The sequence below is a fragment of the Anticarsia gemmatalis genome, chromosome Z (assembly GCF_050436995.1).
Source record: "Anticarsia gemmatalis isolate Benzon Research Colony breed Stoneville strain chromosome Z, ilAntGemm2 primary, whole genome shotgun sequence".
Lineage (NCBI taxonomy): Eukaryota > Metazoa > Arthropoda > Insecta > Lepidoptera > Erebidae > Anticarsia > Anticarsia gemmatalis.
Genome location: NC_134776.1, coordinates 17833648 through 17853645, shown reverse-complemented (window position 1 = coordinate 17853645; position 19998 = coordinate 17833648). Strand labels below are relative to the sequence as shown.

The window sequence follows — 19998 nt, the reverse complement described above, 5'->3', positions numbered from 1 at the left end:
TTATAAAGCGGAAGAGTTTGTTTGTTTGATTGTTTGTTTGAACGCGCTAATCTCAGGAACTACTGGTCCGATTTGAAATATTCTTTCAGTGTTAGATAGCCCATTTATCGAGGAAGGTTATAGGCTATATATCATCACGCTACGACCAAAAGGAGCAGAGTACCAGTGAAAAATGTTACAAAAACGGGGAATATTTTGACCCATTATCTTAGGTGACGCAAGCGAAGTTGCGCGGGTCAGCTAGTGTTTATATAAAGTAAAGTTGGTATTTAATTTCTAGAAACGAAGCGCTCATATTCTGTTGCGGTCGCCGGCCGGTAAACGATCGTGGGTTAAGCAACCTTTGGCGCGGACAGTCCATAAATTGGCCGATCGAGGCTTTTGAGTTGTGTCTCTGTGCTTCGGAGGGCACGTTTAAGAGTAACATAGGTGTAGTCTATTTAGAAGACTTTGCAAAGCCTTTGGGGGTTGAACAACTTTGTCACAAGGTTGACCACAAATCAATCTAATCATATGATAAATTATGTGAGTGCGTACATTGTTCAATTAATGTGACATTTCAAATCTTCATACTCGTGATCTGGAATATTTTTTAACTCCTACCTGGTTATATTTCAGGCTTAATTTTTTTTTAAATAAATCAGTTAACGGTTCTGGTGTCTTACATAGTTACGCAACAGTAACGCTTTTTTAGTATAGAAATGCTTTCGTAATATTGTCACAAGTATAGAGTTTTCGTCGGGATCATATGAATGATTAGAATGTTGTTTCCATCTTTAATACAAAAAAGAATATTACATAAAGAATTTAAAATAAATTAAGCACTTTTCACGTATATCTACGCAAGGGTTATTTGTTCGTACCGTGTAAAATTTCCTAATAACAGACTAAACAAACACAAAATGTGTGTGTTCGACCGGCTTTGCCAGACGTCCCGATTTTTCAGTCCAAAATTCAATGTCCCGTGCTGTCACGCTTTTCGAGGATTACATACGTTCTCGTTTTTTAAAGACAGAGTGCAAGTGATTGTTTTTTCAGACAAGTGGTCGGGGATACAAAATCTAGATAATGATGACTTTTATATTGCCTATAGTAGTTCTGCTTAGATTAGCGCTTGAAGCGCAGTGATGGCCGAGTGGTCTAATCATTTGCCGCCCATGGTTGAGGATTCGAATCAGAGGCAACACATCGACAAAGAAACTCTTGCCCAGCAGTGGGATATGGCTTAAATTTATTTCTTTAGTATCTTTTACTTAACGCCCGACATTTGTTTCTAAAAACGTCTCTAAAAATGTACTTACCTACGTTGGTCTAGACTGAAATCCGATGGTCGTTCGGCCAGGGATACGTGTTGCACCTGCATATTGCGAGATGGCCGCTTTCTCAATGCGTCTCAAAAGATCCTAAGATATTTTAATATTTGCATAGTCCTCTGTGGCCTCGAGATTATGTCACCAGTGAGAAAGTTTCCAATATCTGAACGATGAAATTGCTCGAACTTTTCACACTTTCAATTGATAGATATCAGACGCGAGTATCTCTGAAGGTCTTTAAAAGAATCTGTCAATGATAAACATCCTACCTATAACATGAATACGGAAGTTTTGTAAGACTGTGTGTATATCTGTCACTTTTTTGGGTAGTTAATAATTTGGACTAACACCTTGGGTAATCTTTTCACGCGGATTAAGTCGCAGGCAGAACCTAATTACTAAAAAATGCCACCTTACTTGACTTTAATGAAGGCCGTAAATGTGTTCTTTCCCTTATGTTGTCAATAATAAGTCGTCGAGTACAAACAATGTCGTCGACGCCGAACCCTGCAATCTTGTTAATATCATAGCCGCGACTCTTTCAACAGCCAACTGAAGATAATAGTTCTGATTCCAAGAAATTATACTTACATGTTCCTTCGTGTTGTTGTGTTAGAGCAAGCCCTGTCAAATTGCTGCATCGGGTGAATAATTTAAACTCTAATTCCATGACCGGTCTGTTGCCCTTTTTCTGATTGTAACTTTTGCAACATCGATTAGTTTGGAATGTTAATACATCCGGATTAGGCAAATAAGATGAATATAAGACATTGATTGGAAAATTAAATTCAAAAAAGGTCGTAAAAATACTATCAAAAAACTTTACTTAACTTTTTTCGGGTAACTAACGAATAATAAATAATTACCTTGTGTATATTCGAGTTTGTAACAAAACATTGCAAAAGTTTAAAACATAAATTTTCCCGTTCGAATGTAATGTAAATTAACTTAATTATGAACTGCAGTAGCTAGAATCAATTATGTGGGATAATATTAGAAATTATTAATATTGATTATTCGCTGTTGAATGGTGGTGGAAGCTAGTCAGTTCGCATCGAGCGAGGTCGCAGCGTGTGACTGATGCTTCTACCACCGGCCGTCCTCACAGTTCGTTTGAAGTTACGAACTGACGAGGTCGGCTCGTGCACTTGCTTCTACAACACTTTCGTTTATGTTTCAAGTCGTTGAACGCTGTCGATCATTCACTCGTGTTTCAAGTTCAAACGCGCTTCACTGCTTTCTACGGAGGCCACACGTTCACGATAATGTTTAACTTCTTGTTCAAGTGAGTAAATTATGTTTACGTTTTTTTTTCCACAGCATTCTCATTGCCGATAATCTTGTCGTCAAAGTCAGTGACTTTGGTACGGCAAGAGAATGGGATGACGTCTCGGCGATCATGAGCTTCACTGGCACCGTCGCCTGGATGGCACCCGAGGTCATCAGACACGAACCTTGCTCTGAACGCGTAGACGTCTGGTCCTATGGAGTCGTACTCTGGGAGTTACTCACGCAAGAAGTACCTTACAAGAACTTAGAAACCCACGCTATAATGTGGGGCGTAGGCACAGATACATTATCCTTACCTATTCCTTCGTCGTGTCCGGATAATTTACAGATCCTGCTCCAGCAGTGCTGGAGTCGAACACCACGGAATCGGTACGTGTTTATAATTTACACCCCCTTAGTATAAGTTCCATTTGTTTTTATTCTACCATCAAGGTCACTTAACAGTTTTGTTTAGGCAAATTCACCATACGCGTGGATAGTCTCTATTGGGCCCTCCCATAGTTTGTTCTAGTACCAGGGGCTTTACACATCTCGTTTTTTTTGTTTGTATGAGCAGACTAGTACCGGTATTAAAATGTTTTTTCACCCGTGAAGCAAGGATCATGTTTGTTTACCCGTGCATATTGAACGCGCTTACATTGGGCTTGAACTTTTACGCGAATTTAGACACTTTAAAACATAAACTGCCGAACTATACAGCGCGAGATCGAATGCATTGTCACTACTTTTTACTCTTTTTATAGTTAATAAATTTACTAAAATAGACACGTCCATTAAGTTTCTGATACATTATCACAGTTTCAATAGTGCACTTTGTCGTCTGAAAATACGCCCACTTTGCCCCGCCGAGAGCATGACAATATTTTTAGACACTGGAATTTTGCTCAAGTGATTATTACGAAGTGAAACATAAGATGAAAAAGCCTCACTCTATAGAGCAGACTCATTGTTTATTATCTTCGAGACGTGTCAAAATATGTGATAAAGGATTCTATTAATAGTTTCTGAAGGTGTATGTCTGCTAAAGCGAAAAAATCTTTCGCCGCGGACTTTGAGTTTTATATATTGATAATATAATAATGTAGGATTAGAAAAGCAGCTCCAGGCTCCAAGTTCATGTTTAAGGTTAGGGCTGATTCGATTACATGCGTGCTTGCCGGGGAAAATATAGGATGGTCGGTAATATGATACGTGTGCAGTAATGTACGTGCACGACAAGTTCCTGTTGCAACATAATTTTTCGATATTGCAAAAAATAATATTCAATTTCGTCCGATATTACAAATAGTATTTTTTTAGTAATTCAGTTATAATGTTATTTCCATCGTACACGCGACGTCACTCACCACCAGCTGCCGGGTAGAGTGCCTGCCTACTTTAATTTCATTTTTATCGGCTTCGCCTCAAAACACAGGAGTCTAAAACACTACTCCTGTTATGAAAATTATATTTCAATCCTAAAGGCAAAGCTTTGGAAAAAATAAAAGCACCCTCATTATACCTAAGATAGTATCTCTACCAGACTTTTTCTGACGCCGGTAAAGGAAGCAAAGCGGGTGGGATCAAACCGTCCTTACCGAGCCACGTCAATTATTGTATTAATTTATTTTTTTAATTTCTTTTCCCGCCAGTCCTCCTTTCAAGGTGATTGCAGCCTCGCTGGAGGATCGGAATTACGTATTAAAGCCTTGTGTGGCTTACACACATTTGGAAGGGTACTTATTTAGTTTTATGTATGTGTTCGTTGTCCTTGTTCCCCAGTCCTCCCTTCAAGATAATAGCTGCCAATCTGGAGAGCACTGCCGAACAGTTCGCGGAGTCGCACGGCGACTGTTTTAGTGCGACGCAAGTCGCGTGGCGTAAGGAGATCAAGGAGGACATGCAGTTCGTGACGCGGTACGTATGTAGTGAAGTGTCAGTAGCTGGGCGTGCGACGAGCCGCGGACACCGCACGGACGCTATAAGGACACCGCCGGTCTACAGACGCGATGTAGGTAACGTTTTGACTGCACGATTGGCTTGTTGGTAGTGAGCCGTCGAGCCGTTACCAATAACGCTCTCGTGTGGCGGGTTCGATCCCCGCACGGAACAAAGGTCTGTGCGCCAGATGTTTGGTCCGGGTCTGGGTGTATTGCACTGTTTGGTAGATAATAAATGTGGATTATAGGTACGTACTGTCCACATTTATACAATTGTGAATGTCCTTTGCTAGCGACCGTCCTTTTGTACCCGCGATTATTTGTCACACATTCACACTGCGTATAAGTTTCACATCACAAACTGTTTCTGGACAACAGATCAAAGTTAAATGCCAGTTGAGTATTATTCCGTAGTGTTTCAAGTTTATCGACCAGTATAGTAATATGCTTGCGATATTAATTGTGATGTTTATTTTTTCAACCTAAATCACAATAACCCATTTTTCGTGACATGGGAGAATCAAATGGTACTATAGAGTCACATATCCAATTATTCTTAAAAAATAAACCGTAAAATAATTAAAAGCAATCGATTTTACAAACCCATGTTACGTACAGCAGACAGCTCGCGAACTCGACGCAATTGGCAAGTTTATTTTTTAGTTTTTTTATGCGAAGTAATAACGAATAGTGTACATAACTTATATTTTTATTTTATTTTGTTAGGCCTACGTTGAAGCCCGAGTTGGGGGGTCGGGGGGCGGGGCGGCGCGATGACGCACGTAACGCGCGCGACGCACGCTACGTGTACGAACAACAGTTAAACCGCGCCAATGAACTGTACATGGAAGTGTGTACCATCAGATTACAGCTTGAACAGAAGGAAAAAGACCTCGCCGAGTAAGTAGAAGCTGAGCAAAGAGCCATCTAGTTTGTAGAATGTCAAGCTAAAAAAAACTTGCCATTAGCTCGAGACGTACCCGGTAGGGGAATAGAAGCTTTTTTTCCAAAATGGACAACACAGTGCACCCAGGACGAAATTCTATTTAGTTGTAGTGATCACCTTTACCACTGCGCCATACGTGCTGTCAAATTGTATTGTCGTTTGTCAGTCTTGTGGACATTTGACTAGATTAGTCAAATGTTTACGCCTTTGTTTATTATTGTTGCGGTTTTTCTCTGTGTCTAATTGTACTAATACTTATTCATTTTCAGCATTTTTACTAATCTAATTAAGGAATGTATCTGTGCGAATCTAATGTTAATGTACTATGCATTTAAACTGTGTCAACTCATGCTGTCACTAAACCATTATAAAATAATAATTTTGTATTTTCTACGTTACAGGCGCGAAAAGGCGCTGCAGCAATGCCGATGCGGCGTTCGGAAGAACATCAAAAATGAGAGGCAGACGAGCACGTCGTCAGACAATGTGATGGGAAGCTCCAGCTGCCCGAACGACCGACGGAAGAAGAAGAGCAATGTACCGGCTCAGCTCGTCGTGACTGTCAACAGCCGTGGGGAGAAGACCGTCTCGGTGGCAGTGAGCCCCGACCAGCTAAGCTCGGTCCTCAACGACGTTTCACTCGCTAGCGTCGAGAGCGCCAAAAACAACAACATTTCGACCGTAAAGAAAGCCTCAGTTGTCCAAAAGCGAGAGTCTTCAGTTGTTCTCAAGGATTCATTCATAGAAGCAAACGGTAATGTCGTCGCCTCCAACCGGAAAGTCAAACTGAACGACAACCATATTCCCGACATAGCTCAAGTTTAAACTATTTAAACGTCTTTTATAGTCTCTAGAGACTTAGTGATTAGTCATGTAAGCTTTTGTAAGTGTACAAGATACACTTTTATCGATGTAACGGGTCAACGCCCTGTAGTGTAATCTCTTAGGAAAGGATCTCACTATTCTGACTGATTTATCTCTAGAAGTAACAGAAAAAAATAACAAAAAAATATTGTGAAATTGATGTTGTGCACTGATATAAAAATGGTAGGTTATAATTCACTGTCAAAAATTTACTAATTGACTGGTGACGTAAAAAATCTTCAAAATTATGTATTTCAAAGCCTTTTAATATCAACTGGAGCAAAGTTGTAAGCAGCAACATAAAACTGCTTACACGAGGCCATATTGCCCTCGATCGGTCCCAATATCTACTCTCAGATAGGCGCACTTATCTTAGCCACAATATTGGAACCGGTGTGAGGGCATTACCAACTAATTGGCCTCAACTATTGTTAATTCTTTGTCCAGTTTTCAAGACAATGTCTAAATAGCTTCGAAATGAAATATACCACTACGTTGGCTCACGGAGCGAGTCAGACATCCATCCACCTTGAAGCTAAAAATTTAAAATGTCCTTGCTATGTTCATAAATATACGTCACCAGTTCACAATAACGAAAACATTAGGCCGACAGGACTAGCCAACAAACCCCGTTCTCAACGCGTCAAAGCCAAATTCCTTCTATACGGGTTTCGTATCATTAGATCTATGCTATGCGACAAAATGCCATCGTTTTGAAGCCTGTGTCCATCGCGCGCTATCGGCATACGAACGTGTTTCACTCAGTCATGGGTAGATGGGAATACCTTGTAATACACCGTGTTTGTAGATCTGAGTTACATAGTCTAAAAACTTAGTAGAGAACCTTGTAATTTTGCGGCCATTGGAGGTATATAAAATTCAAAATGTTGAACTTTAGTGACCCGCAAACTGATTCGAAATCTAATCAAATCATTTACTGACACTTTTGGTAGTCAAATACAGTAAGCGAATTTACAGCCAACTCAGAAGGTAGTCGTAGTATTTCAATTGTTTGAAACAGCTATATTAATTTGGAAGTACATAAAACTATTCATTATAATCTAGCTTAATCGCCTACTACTAAGTTGTCAGAAATAAACTTTCAACCGTGTCCTTCGGCCTAATGTAGTTCAAAGCTTATGTCTATTTCGCTAAACTTGCCATATAGACAGATTTCTTCGTGATCAGTGCATATTGACTTTGAAGTCATGTAGTCAAGCCAAGTCAAAGGCCTCTGGGTGGCTCCGCAAACTTTGACCACTTAGCACGGAAGAAATGCAATTTTGTCATTGTAACGACTCTCTCTCTTGTTACTTTGACAAGGTCCTAACGTCTTTAGTACTAAAGACTTTGGATTTCAACTGTCTATATTCATACATTTTTCGCGAAATAGTCTGCACTGTAGTTTATACAAGTAGATATAACAAAAAGGGAATTTTACTAGGTATATGCAATTACGAAAAAGGAATTTTCAAACTGACTGATTGACGGTAGTATCCAAATTTTCTCGAACCCTCGAATATAAGTTTAGTCTTTTTATAGGAATTGAAACTACTATTGCTTTAATAATGTCAATTTGGCGAAGTTTTGCATAATAATATATCGAAACAAATTAATGCTTGCATTTACCTATTTAAAGAATGTTGCGGTAAAGAGCTGTTTAGGTGTCATCAGGAATTGAAATATGGTATTAAACCGCGAGGCTGATAGCCATTTTAATATTAATATTATTTAGCAGTAGCTATGCAAAAGTAATTTCTTTGCACTTAATATTTCACCATTAGATAGTATTCATAAAGAATCTCTTCAAGTAAATATCGGTAAGATTCCCTAAACATTACATGTTTTAGAATTCAACATTTCATGTAAATACTCAGAACGATCCTTTCCTAGCTATAACGGACTGAAAGTTTGATCGCTTTTTGAATAGCACTTGTATAAGTGATGCCCCAAAAATAACGAATATAGGCCTAATAACGTAGATGCCTAGAGATTTAGAGAAACACCTAAAATCTAAGATTTATATTAAACACCTAGCGACCTAGACACTAATGAGTCGTAATTAAAAAAAACACTTTCGGTTCGTCTATAGCATTTTATAAAAAAAAAATAAAGATAATAAAAATTATTCTCAATTTTTACTTTGAATCTGTGTTTAATCTCAAACTAGTATGTTTTATTAAACATGTGGTTGTTTAGCCTAGCCTTGTGGTCATCAAGACATTACTTTTTTTAATTTTTGATATTACAAACCTCTGACTAATTGTTGATCATAAGTTGTAGCGTTTAAGTTAGTTAACTTTAAGTTATTTGCTGTTTTAGCTGGCCTAAAACATTGTTTTTGTTTGAAACCGACTTTAATTTTATATTTAAGATTATCATTTGAAATTAATATTGTGTTTTTTGAAGGGTTTGACATTTATAACTGACACGTAGAATTGCAGACGATCTGTAATTTTACATGTGATACAACTTTGTGATTGCACCCTTCACTCTTTCTAGCTTTTCTAACCTATTTTTGTAAAATTTTGATAATAATATATAACATATTTTTATAACATATTTTTTGCTAAGCGGTCGTGGATACCTCGGGATAGCGTATGAAGTATAACACTACATTTTGTTTATATAAAGATATATCAGTTGATCTTTTTACTACATCACAAAAAACTGCAGTCCGCCTATCTTTACTATAGTTTCAAATAATACTTCACTTTGTTTTCAAGTTAATCCATACTATATATGTTATTCTGAGGATGTTTACCGACGAGTGAAGTTAAAATTAATGTCTAAGGGAAAGGAGTAAAAAGTATTAAATAATTATAAAACACCGTGTGCTTTCGAATTGTGTAAGAATATAAGCCACGAGTGTATAATAGGGCTTGTTCGCTCATATTATTAGGCTATGCTGACGTATTTGAAATCGGTCGGGTGAAATGCATGACACCTGAATTTCTTTTTCTAATACTTAATATTTTTAAAATACTTTTTATGAATATTGTCAATTAATGACGTTTTTTGTAATGTTAGGAATATAAAGATTTTAGAGTTAACTACAGTATTGAATATAACAGTCAGTTAACTGACTTATAAAGCAGTTGTTACGACTGCTGATTGTCAACGCCCGGTCCCGGCTCAGATAAACTACCTGTGGCAAGTCGTAGATTGTAATCGTGAACGGATAGTTTAAATCGTAAATGATTCAAGACTTGCATTCTTTACTTTGGGACCTAAATAACTTTACCAACTACGTGTTATACACGAGTGGTCAAAAACATTCTTTCTAAAAATTGCACTTTATAAAAAATCTATTTATATAAATTCACTTTTAATATAACATTTGCTTGACCGTTTTCAAATCTCTAGGAGTTGAGATTACAGACATGTAAATATTTTAGTCACGCGAGCTTTAGTCTTGCCAGAGCAAAAAATATGTTACCACAGATTAAAAAAACGTATTTTAATTTTTCAGTTTTAAACTTTGTACTGTGATTTTTTTAGCAGGGCTCCGTACACTGTGAATTTAGGAAGCTTTATTTTTATTTATTGGGGTTATGAGGGTCCAAAATTAGACGTTTACATTCCATTTGGAGTGTTTGATCTCAACAGTATGCATTTATTTAACTATTTTGAGATTTTGTGATGAGTACGGAGTCCTAGTGCGGGTGTGATTCACAGAATTACACTATAATTTGTTATTTTAATTTAAATAGTGTACCAGACTGCAAACAAACCTAAATCTTCAATGACTATGCCCTATTCCCCAATAATTTGAAAACCCTTGTAACCAAATACATAACGAAGTCAGTATTTTTTGTGATTTAAACTACTCTTTCAGAGGATATTATTATTTTAGTTCCTGATTTTTTGTAACAATTTAATTGTTTTTAAGTGAGGAATAATTTTTGTATTGTGTCAACTTAGTTTAAGTAATGATTTACTCGTTAAGAGATTAATTTTGTAGGTATAAAGTTAATTGTAAGAAAACTGGCCACATGTGTGTATGGGGAATAGAGTGGCAACTTTCCTTCGAACAAAATGGCAGTAGGGTTCGTCTTTTACCCTTAACTTTTAACTGGTACCTTTCAACTCTTTGTATTCTGCGAGAAACGAATACGAACTAGCTAGAACAAAGTGTTTTACACTGTCAAAACAACGATTTCAAAAGTAATTATACTGTAAAAATATAATAAAAATCCAACGCGAATGTTTAAAAGTTATGATTTCATATATTAGTTTCGTAAATTCAAATTCATAATATCCTGTATTTCTCCAAAGTATTTGAAATAGTCATATATTGTATTTTTTGTCCGCAAAGTATTCGTTGATCGCAAGAAATATTCTCGAACAATATTAGATAGACTGCTCACGTACATTACAAAACTTTCTGATACCTTTACACTTACTGCAGAAGTGAAGTGGCACTGTTCCTTGTATAGTTATGAGCATTAATATTTATTCACTGAGACATTTTCAATTGTAAAAATACATTAAACTAGCGGACCCGACGGATTTTGTTCGGAGTTCTCAGAACCCGCTCGAATGATAATATTCTCCAACATCATTGACAAAAATCACGCCTTTTCCCATGTGGATATACAGATCAGAGAGAACGCTAGAATTTTAACAACTTACAAAAAAACTTAAAATGTTATGCTAAAACTATCCCCGGGAATTGCTCTATCTATTGCTGAAAAAGGTTTAAATATCTGGTCAGTAATTTTTTAGTTTACCACGAATAAACACAGACTAACGCGGCGATGAGACTTTATGTCATAATAATATACTTACAGACTTTATGTTACTTTTAACATAATGCTTGTAAAGTAAAATTTCCTTAGAAATTGTGACAGTGTATAAATATTTTTGCTCACAACTACGTCCAAGCATATTAAACAGGTTTTTTTCTCCCGTACTGTTCAAAACAACTATCTGAAAACATTTGTGTGGGATAATTTACTACATTTAATATGTATTTTAAAATAGAGACACGGTATTACTCCAATTGTTCCTAAGGGCCAAGTTTGGTTTAAAGCCTACGATTTTATTAGCATCTTGATTCTTATCCTCTTTCAATTATAGCCGACAGTACTTTAAAATAATACGGTACACCTAATTTCAAAGCTCACTGTGTATTAGAAATTAATTATTACGTTGTTTAAAAGAAAATACTGTAATAAATACACATAACACTATAGAAAAAAGCTCCAATCTGCTTTAAATGTAAAAAAAATCATTACCAGTGATTTCAATAATTTGGCTTACTCTTAGGTATGAATCAAAATGTTTATTTTAATAGTATCTGCGTATCGCATCTCTTTGAGCGAGACTTGGCCCTAACCTCAAACTTTTGACAGTGCCATTTTACTACTGTGCGTACTCCTAACTTATTTACTATCTTACTTGTAATTTAAGGTCACATTTGTTATAAATACTTTTAACAACTGAAAAGGAAACTAAAGAAATTGACTTGAAAGAAATCACGGGATGACGGCAAGGTCACACATGACTAAGAATGAAAGCATAGACCGCCATGCTAGCTGCTTGGTGTATTCATCAACTGATTTGAAACGACTTGAATTGTACTTAGCTAGTTATAAGTTTTGGATGATGATTATTCTGCTAAAATGTGGCTAGAAAAGTATTTATAACAAATGTATTTGAAGCGCTTGATAAACGTTCAAATAATTTGTACAATTTGACTCTTGACGTATTACAGCAAGTCTTTTACTGATCAAATTTGAAAAAGTACATCTTCAATATGATTGAAAGCCTACAGACTGTCAAATTGTTTTGAAATTACGTGAAATTTAACAGATATTTGAACGTTTAACAGTCGTTTCAGCCAAAAGGCTTAATTGATATAAAAATAAGTGTCTAGAAGAGTACCTTTCGTAGTTACCTGATCGGTTTTGAATGAACAGTGACTAGCACTGCGGCTCGCAAACGATGGAACGTGACGATGTCACCACGCAGAAGGTTAGACTTAGTTCTAAGGTACTCTTCATTTAACGCAGAATAACGAATTATTTACCAGAGCCGGGTATCTTACTGACATTTACTTTTCATGTTTGGCGATTTTCATTGTGTGTTATAGAAATTTCTGTAGTACTTAGCCGTTTTGAGTACGTCCGGCACTGGTTTTTGTAGAATAACTAAATGTAATCTAGTCTTGATTTATGAAATAAATTAATTGTCTTGATTCTGGTGTTTTTTTATACGTCCTATTTTATTTTAGGCAGATTTAGTTATACTTTCGGTACACTAACTCAAACTACATACATACATTGTACACTATGCATTAGTCATGTGAACAAAACAGTGGCTTTAGGTATTTGAACAAAGCTTAAGCATTGCCATTCAACTTGGCAATAATTCATCAACATTGGCATTCAGTAACGAAGATTACCAGCATTCTGGTCGGTTACTGGTCGACGAAGATAAGGAGACATACTATATGTGAAAGGAGTGCTTCACGCATCATGGGTATTATTTGTATGTAAGTATTGTATATATTTTATTGTTAGATTTTTAACAAGTGGATCAGTTTTCCATTTTGCAAAAGTTACATTTCTATGGTACATTAGTTTTGATTACTTATTGTAGTAAGTGTTTCTGAACTAACCAAATGAAAACTAAATCTAGAGGTCGTATAAGCAGAAATATCGTTCTTACTTTGATGATGAATGTTAAGCATATTATGGCGAAGCATACATATTTTTGTTAAATGCATTGGTTTTCCATTGAAAATATAATAGATATCCTATTCTCCCGTTATAGCAATATGCTTTTTTTGAATAAATGAGTGACCAAGAGATAAACATCAAATGATAGAGAATTAAGAGAATACGATAAGTGTAAGTACAGCGAAGTGGATCCTTAGTGGACTCTTGTGTACACTGTTAGTTCCGGGATATTGGTTTAGCAAGAACTATTCAATTCTTCAAGCTGCACCAGGATATCGAGAGTAAATTAATGTCATTTAAATTGGTCGCTGGATTCGCCCAGGTCAAGGTAGATCTTTATGAGCTTATCTAAGTTCTATGGAAACGATGGATACTTATGTCGAGGACGTTAGAATTAGTTCGAAAGTATCATAAAAGACGTTTTAAAAATTATCGATATTATCTATAAATATTTATATTTGCTTTTCGTAGAGTAGAAGTTACGAAGTTGAATGTAGGAAAAGGAAACATCGAAAAAACGTCATATTCAATTTTGGCGCCAATGTCTTCGTCCAAGGTACTTTTAATTTAAATTAACTTATTTTAGAGATGTTAGTTTGGCTGACTTTTATTCACATACAAAGTTGTCTTAAATATATTTGTATCTGTATATTACTTATTACGCGGTAGACACTTACCTAATTGAACCAGTAACTAACTTAAATTCAGAGCAAGACACATTAAAATTAGTCGTACAAAATATTGCAATGCTGACTCGATCCCTGGATTATAAAAAAAATTGATATAAATCAGTAATTCGTTTTGTAAAATACTATTCGTCTATTCATCGTAGTGGTGAGATGAAAAAAAATATACATATTACACACTTACCACGCTTAGACTTAAAACTATTACTACTCAAATCATATAAAAATGTTTACTAATTTATGCTATTTTCAATAGGAACTAGTTTAGGAAAATAGGACTTCCTACCTAGAAAAATAGAATTATATTTAGGTACCTATAACAGGTTTTCTTTAGGTAAGTACCTAACTACGTGTATTTAAAAGCATTATAATATTTTACAAAATAAATAATAACAAATGGTAATATTAATAAATAAACATTAAACCCCCTGTCCACCTTTCTGAATTAGTGCCAGTTAGCATAACACATGAAATTTTGACATTTGCTGTAATTTTATCTGGCAGATAAGTCACCTAAAATAATTGTTAAGCTGTGAAACCGGCCCTAAATACATAAAGTTAATTTGATTAAAGAGCTTCCCTTGCACGTAAGTATACGGGTAGTATAAAAATTTCTATCACCGGCACCTTAGCGCCCTCTCTGTGTGGTGGCTGATCTACGGAGTCTACCGACCCACTCAGGTGGTGATCCTAGGTGACTGAGTGATCATAAGATGTAATATAGGTAGGTATGGTTAAATGGTTTATTGGTATGTGGGTACTTGTAATAATATGTATTTAAGTATTAATCAGGTCACTATTACGCCTTTAAGTCTTAAGAACGTTTTGTAACTATTTTCAAAACCTATAAAAGAACTGTATAAATTAATAATTATCGTTCTAAGTCAATTTTAGGCTTAGGCAGGACTTAACATTCTTTGACTTTGTCTAAGCAAAATTTTCCATGAAAATAATATCTTGGTGGGTACATCGTCACGTGTAGCAATTTTTAGTTAAGTAGGTACCTACCAAAGAAACCTAATTAAGGCGCAAAAAAGATCACATTTGCCAAATAAAGTACGCATAGCTCCAGAGATTCCAGCGACATAGTCGATCAGCTGTTTTCTCCCAAATCCCGAGCGTAACAGCGGTATTGGCAAAATATTCGCGTCGTACGAATTTCGGTGGCGCGCGCGTAACATATTTCCGTATTATTTTTAGATAGCCGGCGGGCGGGCGGCGTTGGACGCACACGGCAAGTCGCGCGCGGCCCGAGAGGACTGGAGCCCTATGGAGCCCCCGTTGTTCCCCCCCAGCGGGCAGCAGACCGTGCGGGCGGCGCCGGGGAGCCCCGCCAGCCTCGTCCTGCCGCTACCCGCCGGCACTCCGCCCTTCCACTACACATGGTACGTCCATTTTGTCCTCTCACAGAATGAGGTTATAATCTACGATCACAATAGAACGTGCACGATCAGATAGCATTTAGGTTAGGTGGGGGCTGCGCTCGCGCCGGCTAGCGTTGTTTGTTTTTCATCTGTCGATTATAAATACGGCACCAGGAAGCTAGGCACGCCGAGTGCTGCCAGTGCTACACAGTGCGACACGCACTGCCACAATGTTATTATAATTTGGGGCATTTCGTAATAGAAAAATGTAGTGTAGTGTACTACGGATACTGTAGGTGTTATTAAAAATAAAAGCTGCAGTGTTTGTTCTTGATGCGCGAAGGATTTTTACTCAAATATATTTTTAAAAATTTTATGCAGCTATAAAAGTTTCTTGTAAGCTGACGGAGTTTTTTGCGTTCCCGATGACTTCTATCGGCGGTTATATCTGCTTGTAGTACATATGTGTCGATCGGTACATACCACCACACATGTAGGTATATGTGTACAGTCTATGAGTAATGCCATCGTTTGCCAAACATTAACTGGACATAAACACTTTCTCACTTTCTTACATATCGTGGTTCATCTCAGTTAAGGAATGCAGCACATTTTTAATTAGTTTTAAAACCCTGAAACCGCAGAAATTTTACCTCTTCTTTTTCCTGAAAATTGGCCGCGAAATGAAAAGATAATGGGTGATAATGATGTTGAAATTTTTACTTCAATAGTGATTTATTAGTGTCGTGAAATCACCGCGTTTTTTGCACTCGCGTTATCTAAGTGTATCATCTGTATTTTACGGAAAAACTTCCACGTTTTTCGTTGGACTGAAACTGTTTGCTGAGTTAAATGTTGGAAAAATCAAACCATGTTATGAACCGAACCATGATCATTGGTCCGAGTATTTTTTTTTTAGTTTTCACCCTGTTAAAACTTAATAACCTAATTAAACAAATCCTATTTTACTTTTACCAACGTTGATATTAGATTTAATTAAGAAGTTAACAATTATGAGGTTTATTTAAGACTACGACGTTATTTACAGGCTACATTACATGCCTGTTAACTTTTAGAGATTTCCCAATCTTCTTTTTTAAGAGGCCACCATTATATTATAATGACGTTTTTGATTTTCTTGCAATATAATTTCTAGTCTAAACATGTGAAATTGCAAATTTCTGTTATCGGCAGATTACTCAGTTTAATTTTTCTTTTCTCATAAGGTATAATTAATTGAGTCTGTCGTTTATAACAAGACAATTTACATTGAGCATCGTATGTCAATAGTTTGAACTACCGATTTACTACTTTAACTTCGAATAGTCAAACCGACAAAAGTTTTCGTTTCGTAGATAATCATAATTATTTTGAACTTCCTAAATTATTTATGATTTCACTTATTTAATTCTCATACAAGAATGGTATCGAATTCAATCATTATTCGATTCGTTTTAAAGCTCAAGTGACTTGAATATGCCAATGATCATCTTATTCTTACGTAGCAGCATCATAGTACGTATTATGCTACTATACACAACAGATATGAGACTGGTGTAGGTTAGGTGGAATGTTTATTCAGATAGCCGGCCTTTGGTGTGCATTATCCAATGTGCAAATAGTACAGGAGCTGTGTTCAGCAGGTACCAAATATACGTAGTACGTATACTATATACTGCTAAATTGCTATTTTAGTAATCAATTCGTTGTGTAAAGTCGGTCTTTTAGGTATCCATTCATTGATATGTCATAGTTATAGTCAATTAGTCGTATGAATAGATGTCGTTATAATAATCTGAAATTATTTTTATTGATACGCTTAACTGTGCTACAGTGTTAATATGCGGCGGTTTTGTTATCATACTTTACAATCGTACATACGAGAAAAAATGAAAGTAAATTTAAATTGTACTCTTTGGGGCACCCCATATAATGCGCTTAACTGACAATTAATGTGTTTTACCTTTACTGTCTTTGAGATCTGATAACACTTGAACACGGCAAGCAATACGTCATTGTTTTTGAAAATCTTTGAAATGTTATTGAGTTTCTTGATCTTTGAATGTTCTAATTCCTGTTGTATGCATTTATATCTGGTGCTTTTTTTTACCCCCAGAAGTCTTTTCACGTGAAGTCGCAGACAATAGCTAGTTTGTGTTATAATGTTGTAATATAATATTAGCTAATTAGGTACTAATAAAGTTTCAAATTAATCAATCATACACATTGCAAATATTTTTTCCATTCGTTCATTGATATAGTGGAAGTAGTCTTTTAACATAAGTGAAACAATTCAAAGAGACGTCATTACTATAGATAGTACATAATATATATTTTGACGTCATTAATATAGCACGTGTGACGTCATACTGCATTCAATTGTTATATTCCTACTTGTGATTCAATAGTAAATTGTTGATTTATTCTTATCCATTTATCTGAACACAAACATGATTGGAAATACTTTGCCAATGCATTTGTAGCCGCTATAGTTGAATGACTAAGATCTGGGCTTGAAATGTCGGAGTTCAAAACTGAACAAATACGTTGTGATATTAATATGTGCATCTCGTTTTTACTGTAGTGTTATAAATAAGATAGAGAGAGATGGAGAGAAAGTTGTTATATTAAGGTCCTCTTTTTTGACGAATCTTTGAATGGGATTGTATTTTGTTTATTTATTAATTGTTGAAACAAATGAACGATTGTGTTGATTAGGTTTCACGCACGACTACGTCTACAAGAAAAGGTATTTAGGGTCGAAAAGTAACCAGATTTTCTTCAGGTTTTAAACTATCTCTGTGCCAAATTTAATTAAAAATCCATTGCGTAGTTTCTATTATAAAATAATAACAAAACATCGCATAAACTCTCGCATGAAAATGTATCTTGTTAGTAAGATTAAATAGATAATGTGAAGAAACATGATATTAAGTTACTTGTTCTAGTTTGAAATATTTTAAAAGGTTGCTGAAATATAGGTCGTGATTTTTGAATTACGAAATACAGTAATCATATTGCGTAATTAATTTATTTCAGAAATATCCAGTTTCTTAATAAATATAAAGAATACCAATGTAATTTACGGATTAATTAAACGGAGCTTTGATTTGAATCAGCATAATTTAGGATTTTCCCCAAGAACTCACGTTTCAGGGTTTATAAAAATTAACGCGTGTCAATAAGAAACGTTCTTTTTATGATCTAGACCTATGAATTCGCTCGAAAAGTAGCTTAATTATTAAGCGAAAGTCTCCTAAAATGTCAAAAAACTTCACATGTGGCTCCGATAATCCATCCGACTGAATTTAAAATTTTGTTTACGTTTTTGTATCCACAAAATTTAACGCAAAGTTCTGGGACTTTCATTGTCATCTTAGTTAAAATTTAGTCTAATTCAATTAATGTTTTTGATGGCTAATCGTATGCTTTTAATATATCAAACGTCTAAAACCTTATTCACATGCAATACAGCTTCGATATAACCCTAATTTTTAGTTCAAGCGTCTAAAATTCCGATTTACCTCCTATACATATCAGTTACAACCCTAGTTTCCAGTTAAAAATAGGCACAAAGCCTAACCAACCGTTGTATCAAAAAGACAGATACACCGTTCGATTCCCGCTTCAATCAATTGTTTTCCTAATTCCTATTTGTACCCACGTCTGTAAACACCACTGTACATTTATTCTTAGATAATATCTTATATCATAAAGACAAACATAATGTTATTTCTGTTGAATGACCTAATGATGATGAATCGTCGCATCTATTCTATAAATAGTTCGTCCAAAAATACAAATGGCTTCCTTCCGGTCCACAAACCACGACTGTTTACCGCAAATATTATCATTCTTCATAATATTTCACTACATTTTCGCGAAGGTCTGTTAATGACAGATTTACCCATTTGACGAACTGTTCAATTGTCCGTCCAAGCTTTCACGTGGACAGAGAAATAGAAGTCGCCAAACAAATTGATATCGCTATAGTCCAACAACTAAGTAGAGATCCTTCTATGCAAAATTCGCGACCATCAATTGACAAGCAGGCTAATTCGGCTGATGATGGCCTCACACGGGATAGGGTAACCAGCATAGTTATTGCCCGGTTAAGGAATTGATACACAATTTTGGTCAACAGTATCTTTATTTAGTAAAACATTGACTTAAATTCTAATAGAAACGCATCTTAAATATTGTTTCTAAAGGAACATCAGTCATTTGTCTCAATAACTTTGGAAACCTAGACATAAATTATCAACAAAAGAACTATAGACCCGGTTGGCTGTTGATGTTGATGTGGCAAAAGTATGTTTTGGTCGATAACTGTTGCTTTTGAGAGCAGCGCTGGGTAATTTGAAAATTGCGACATACGCCAAAATCAAAATTTGGCAATACGTAAGAGCAAGCCAGAGAGTTCGTTAAAAAGCCATGGCGTAATTCGCACGTTTGTAATGGCCCGAGCAAAGCATATTTTTTTGCTGACATTGAGTGTGTTTACATGAACGTTAGTTCGCGTCGATCACGACAGATGGCGTTTCCGCTGATGCCACTGCAACTCAACATTAAAATTAACTATCAACGTTTTATGACGACGCCACGCGTGGGATTGTTTCCTAATGTTTTTCCTTACATTTAGATAGCTAGTTTTTTAAATCTCTGACGATTTTCCATTTTCTTTTTAATGCTGTAGTTTTCGATTTCTGGTGTTTGAGGCAGGGGTTTATGAGTATTTCAGTGGAGATTTATTGAATAACCATTATGCTGTGCATTACATAGATGGTATAATCTATAATTTCATAAATAAAAGCGGAATATTTTTATAACTTACGGTTGTTCCATTGCTAGGCAAGGGTCTCTTCCCGAACGAGGGAGGGGCTAGGACACCGCGCTATAGATGCCGCCAAACAATTTGAACACTTTGCTG

General features: G+C 35.8%; 2 protein-coding genes across 6 annotated transcripts in view; both read left to right on the top strand.

Annotated features, from left to right (window-relative positions):
• The window catches only part of LOC142986202 (mitogen-activated protein kinase kinase kinase 12-like), a 51024-nt gene extending 38490 nt beyond the window's left edge, over nt 1–12534 (top strand). Inside the window, exons 4-7 of the mRNA XM_076134541.1 lie at nt 2634–2972; nt 4365–4499; nt 5249–5422; nt 5870–12534. Of these exons, the coding sequence (XP_075990656.1) occupies nt 2634–2972; nt 4365–4499; nt 5249–5422; nt 5870–6293 (1072 nt within the window). The 3' untranslated portion in view covers nt 6294–12534. The remainder of the gene's footprint in view (nt 1–2633; nt 2973–4364; nt 4500–5248; nt 5423–5869) is intronic.
• A 2414-nt stretch (nt 12535–14948) lies between these two features.
• The window catches only part of LOC142986608 (uncharacterized), a 187413-nt gene continuing 182363 nt past the window's right edge, over nt 14949–19998 (top strand). For all 5 annotated transcript variants that reach the window (XM_076135139.1, XM_076135138.1, XM_076135141.1 and 2 more), the window contains exon 1: nt 14949–15089. In XM_076135139.1, coding sequence (XP_075991254.1) covers nt 14974–15089 — 116 coding nt within the window. In that variant the 5' untranslated portion in view covers nt 14949–14973. The remainder of the gene's footprint in view (nt 15090–19998) is intronic.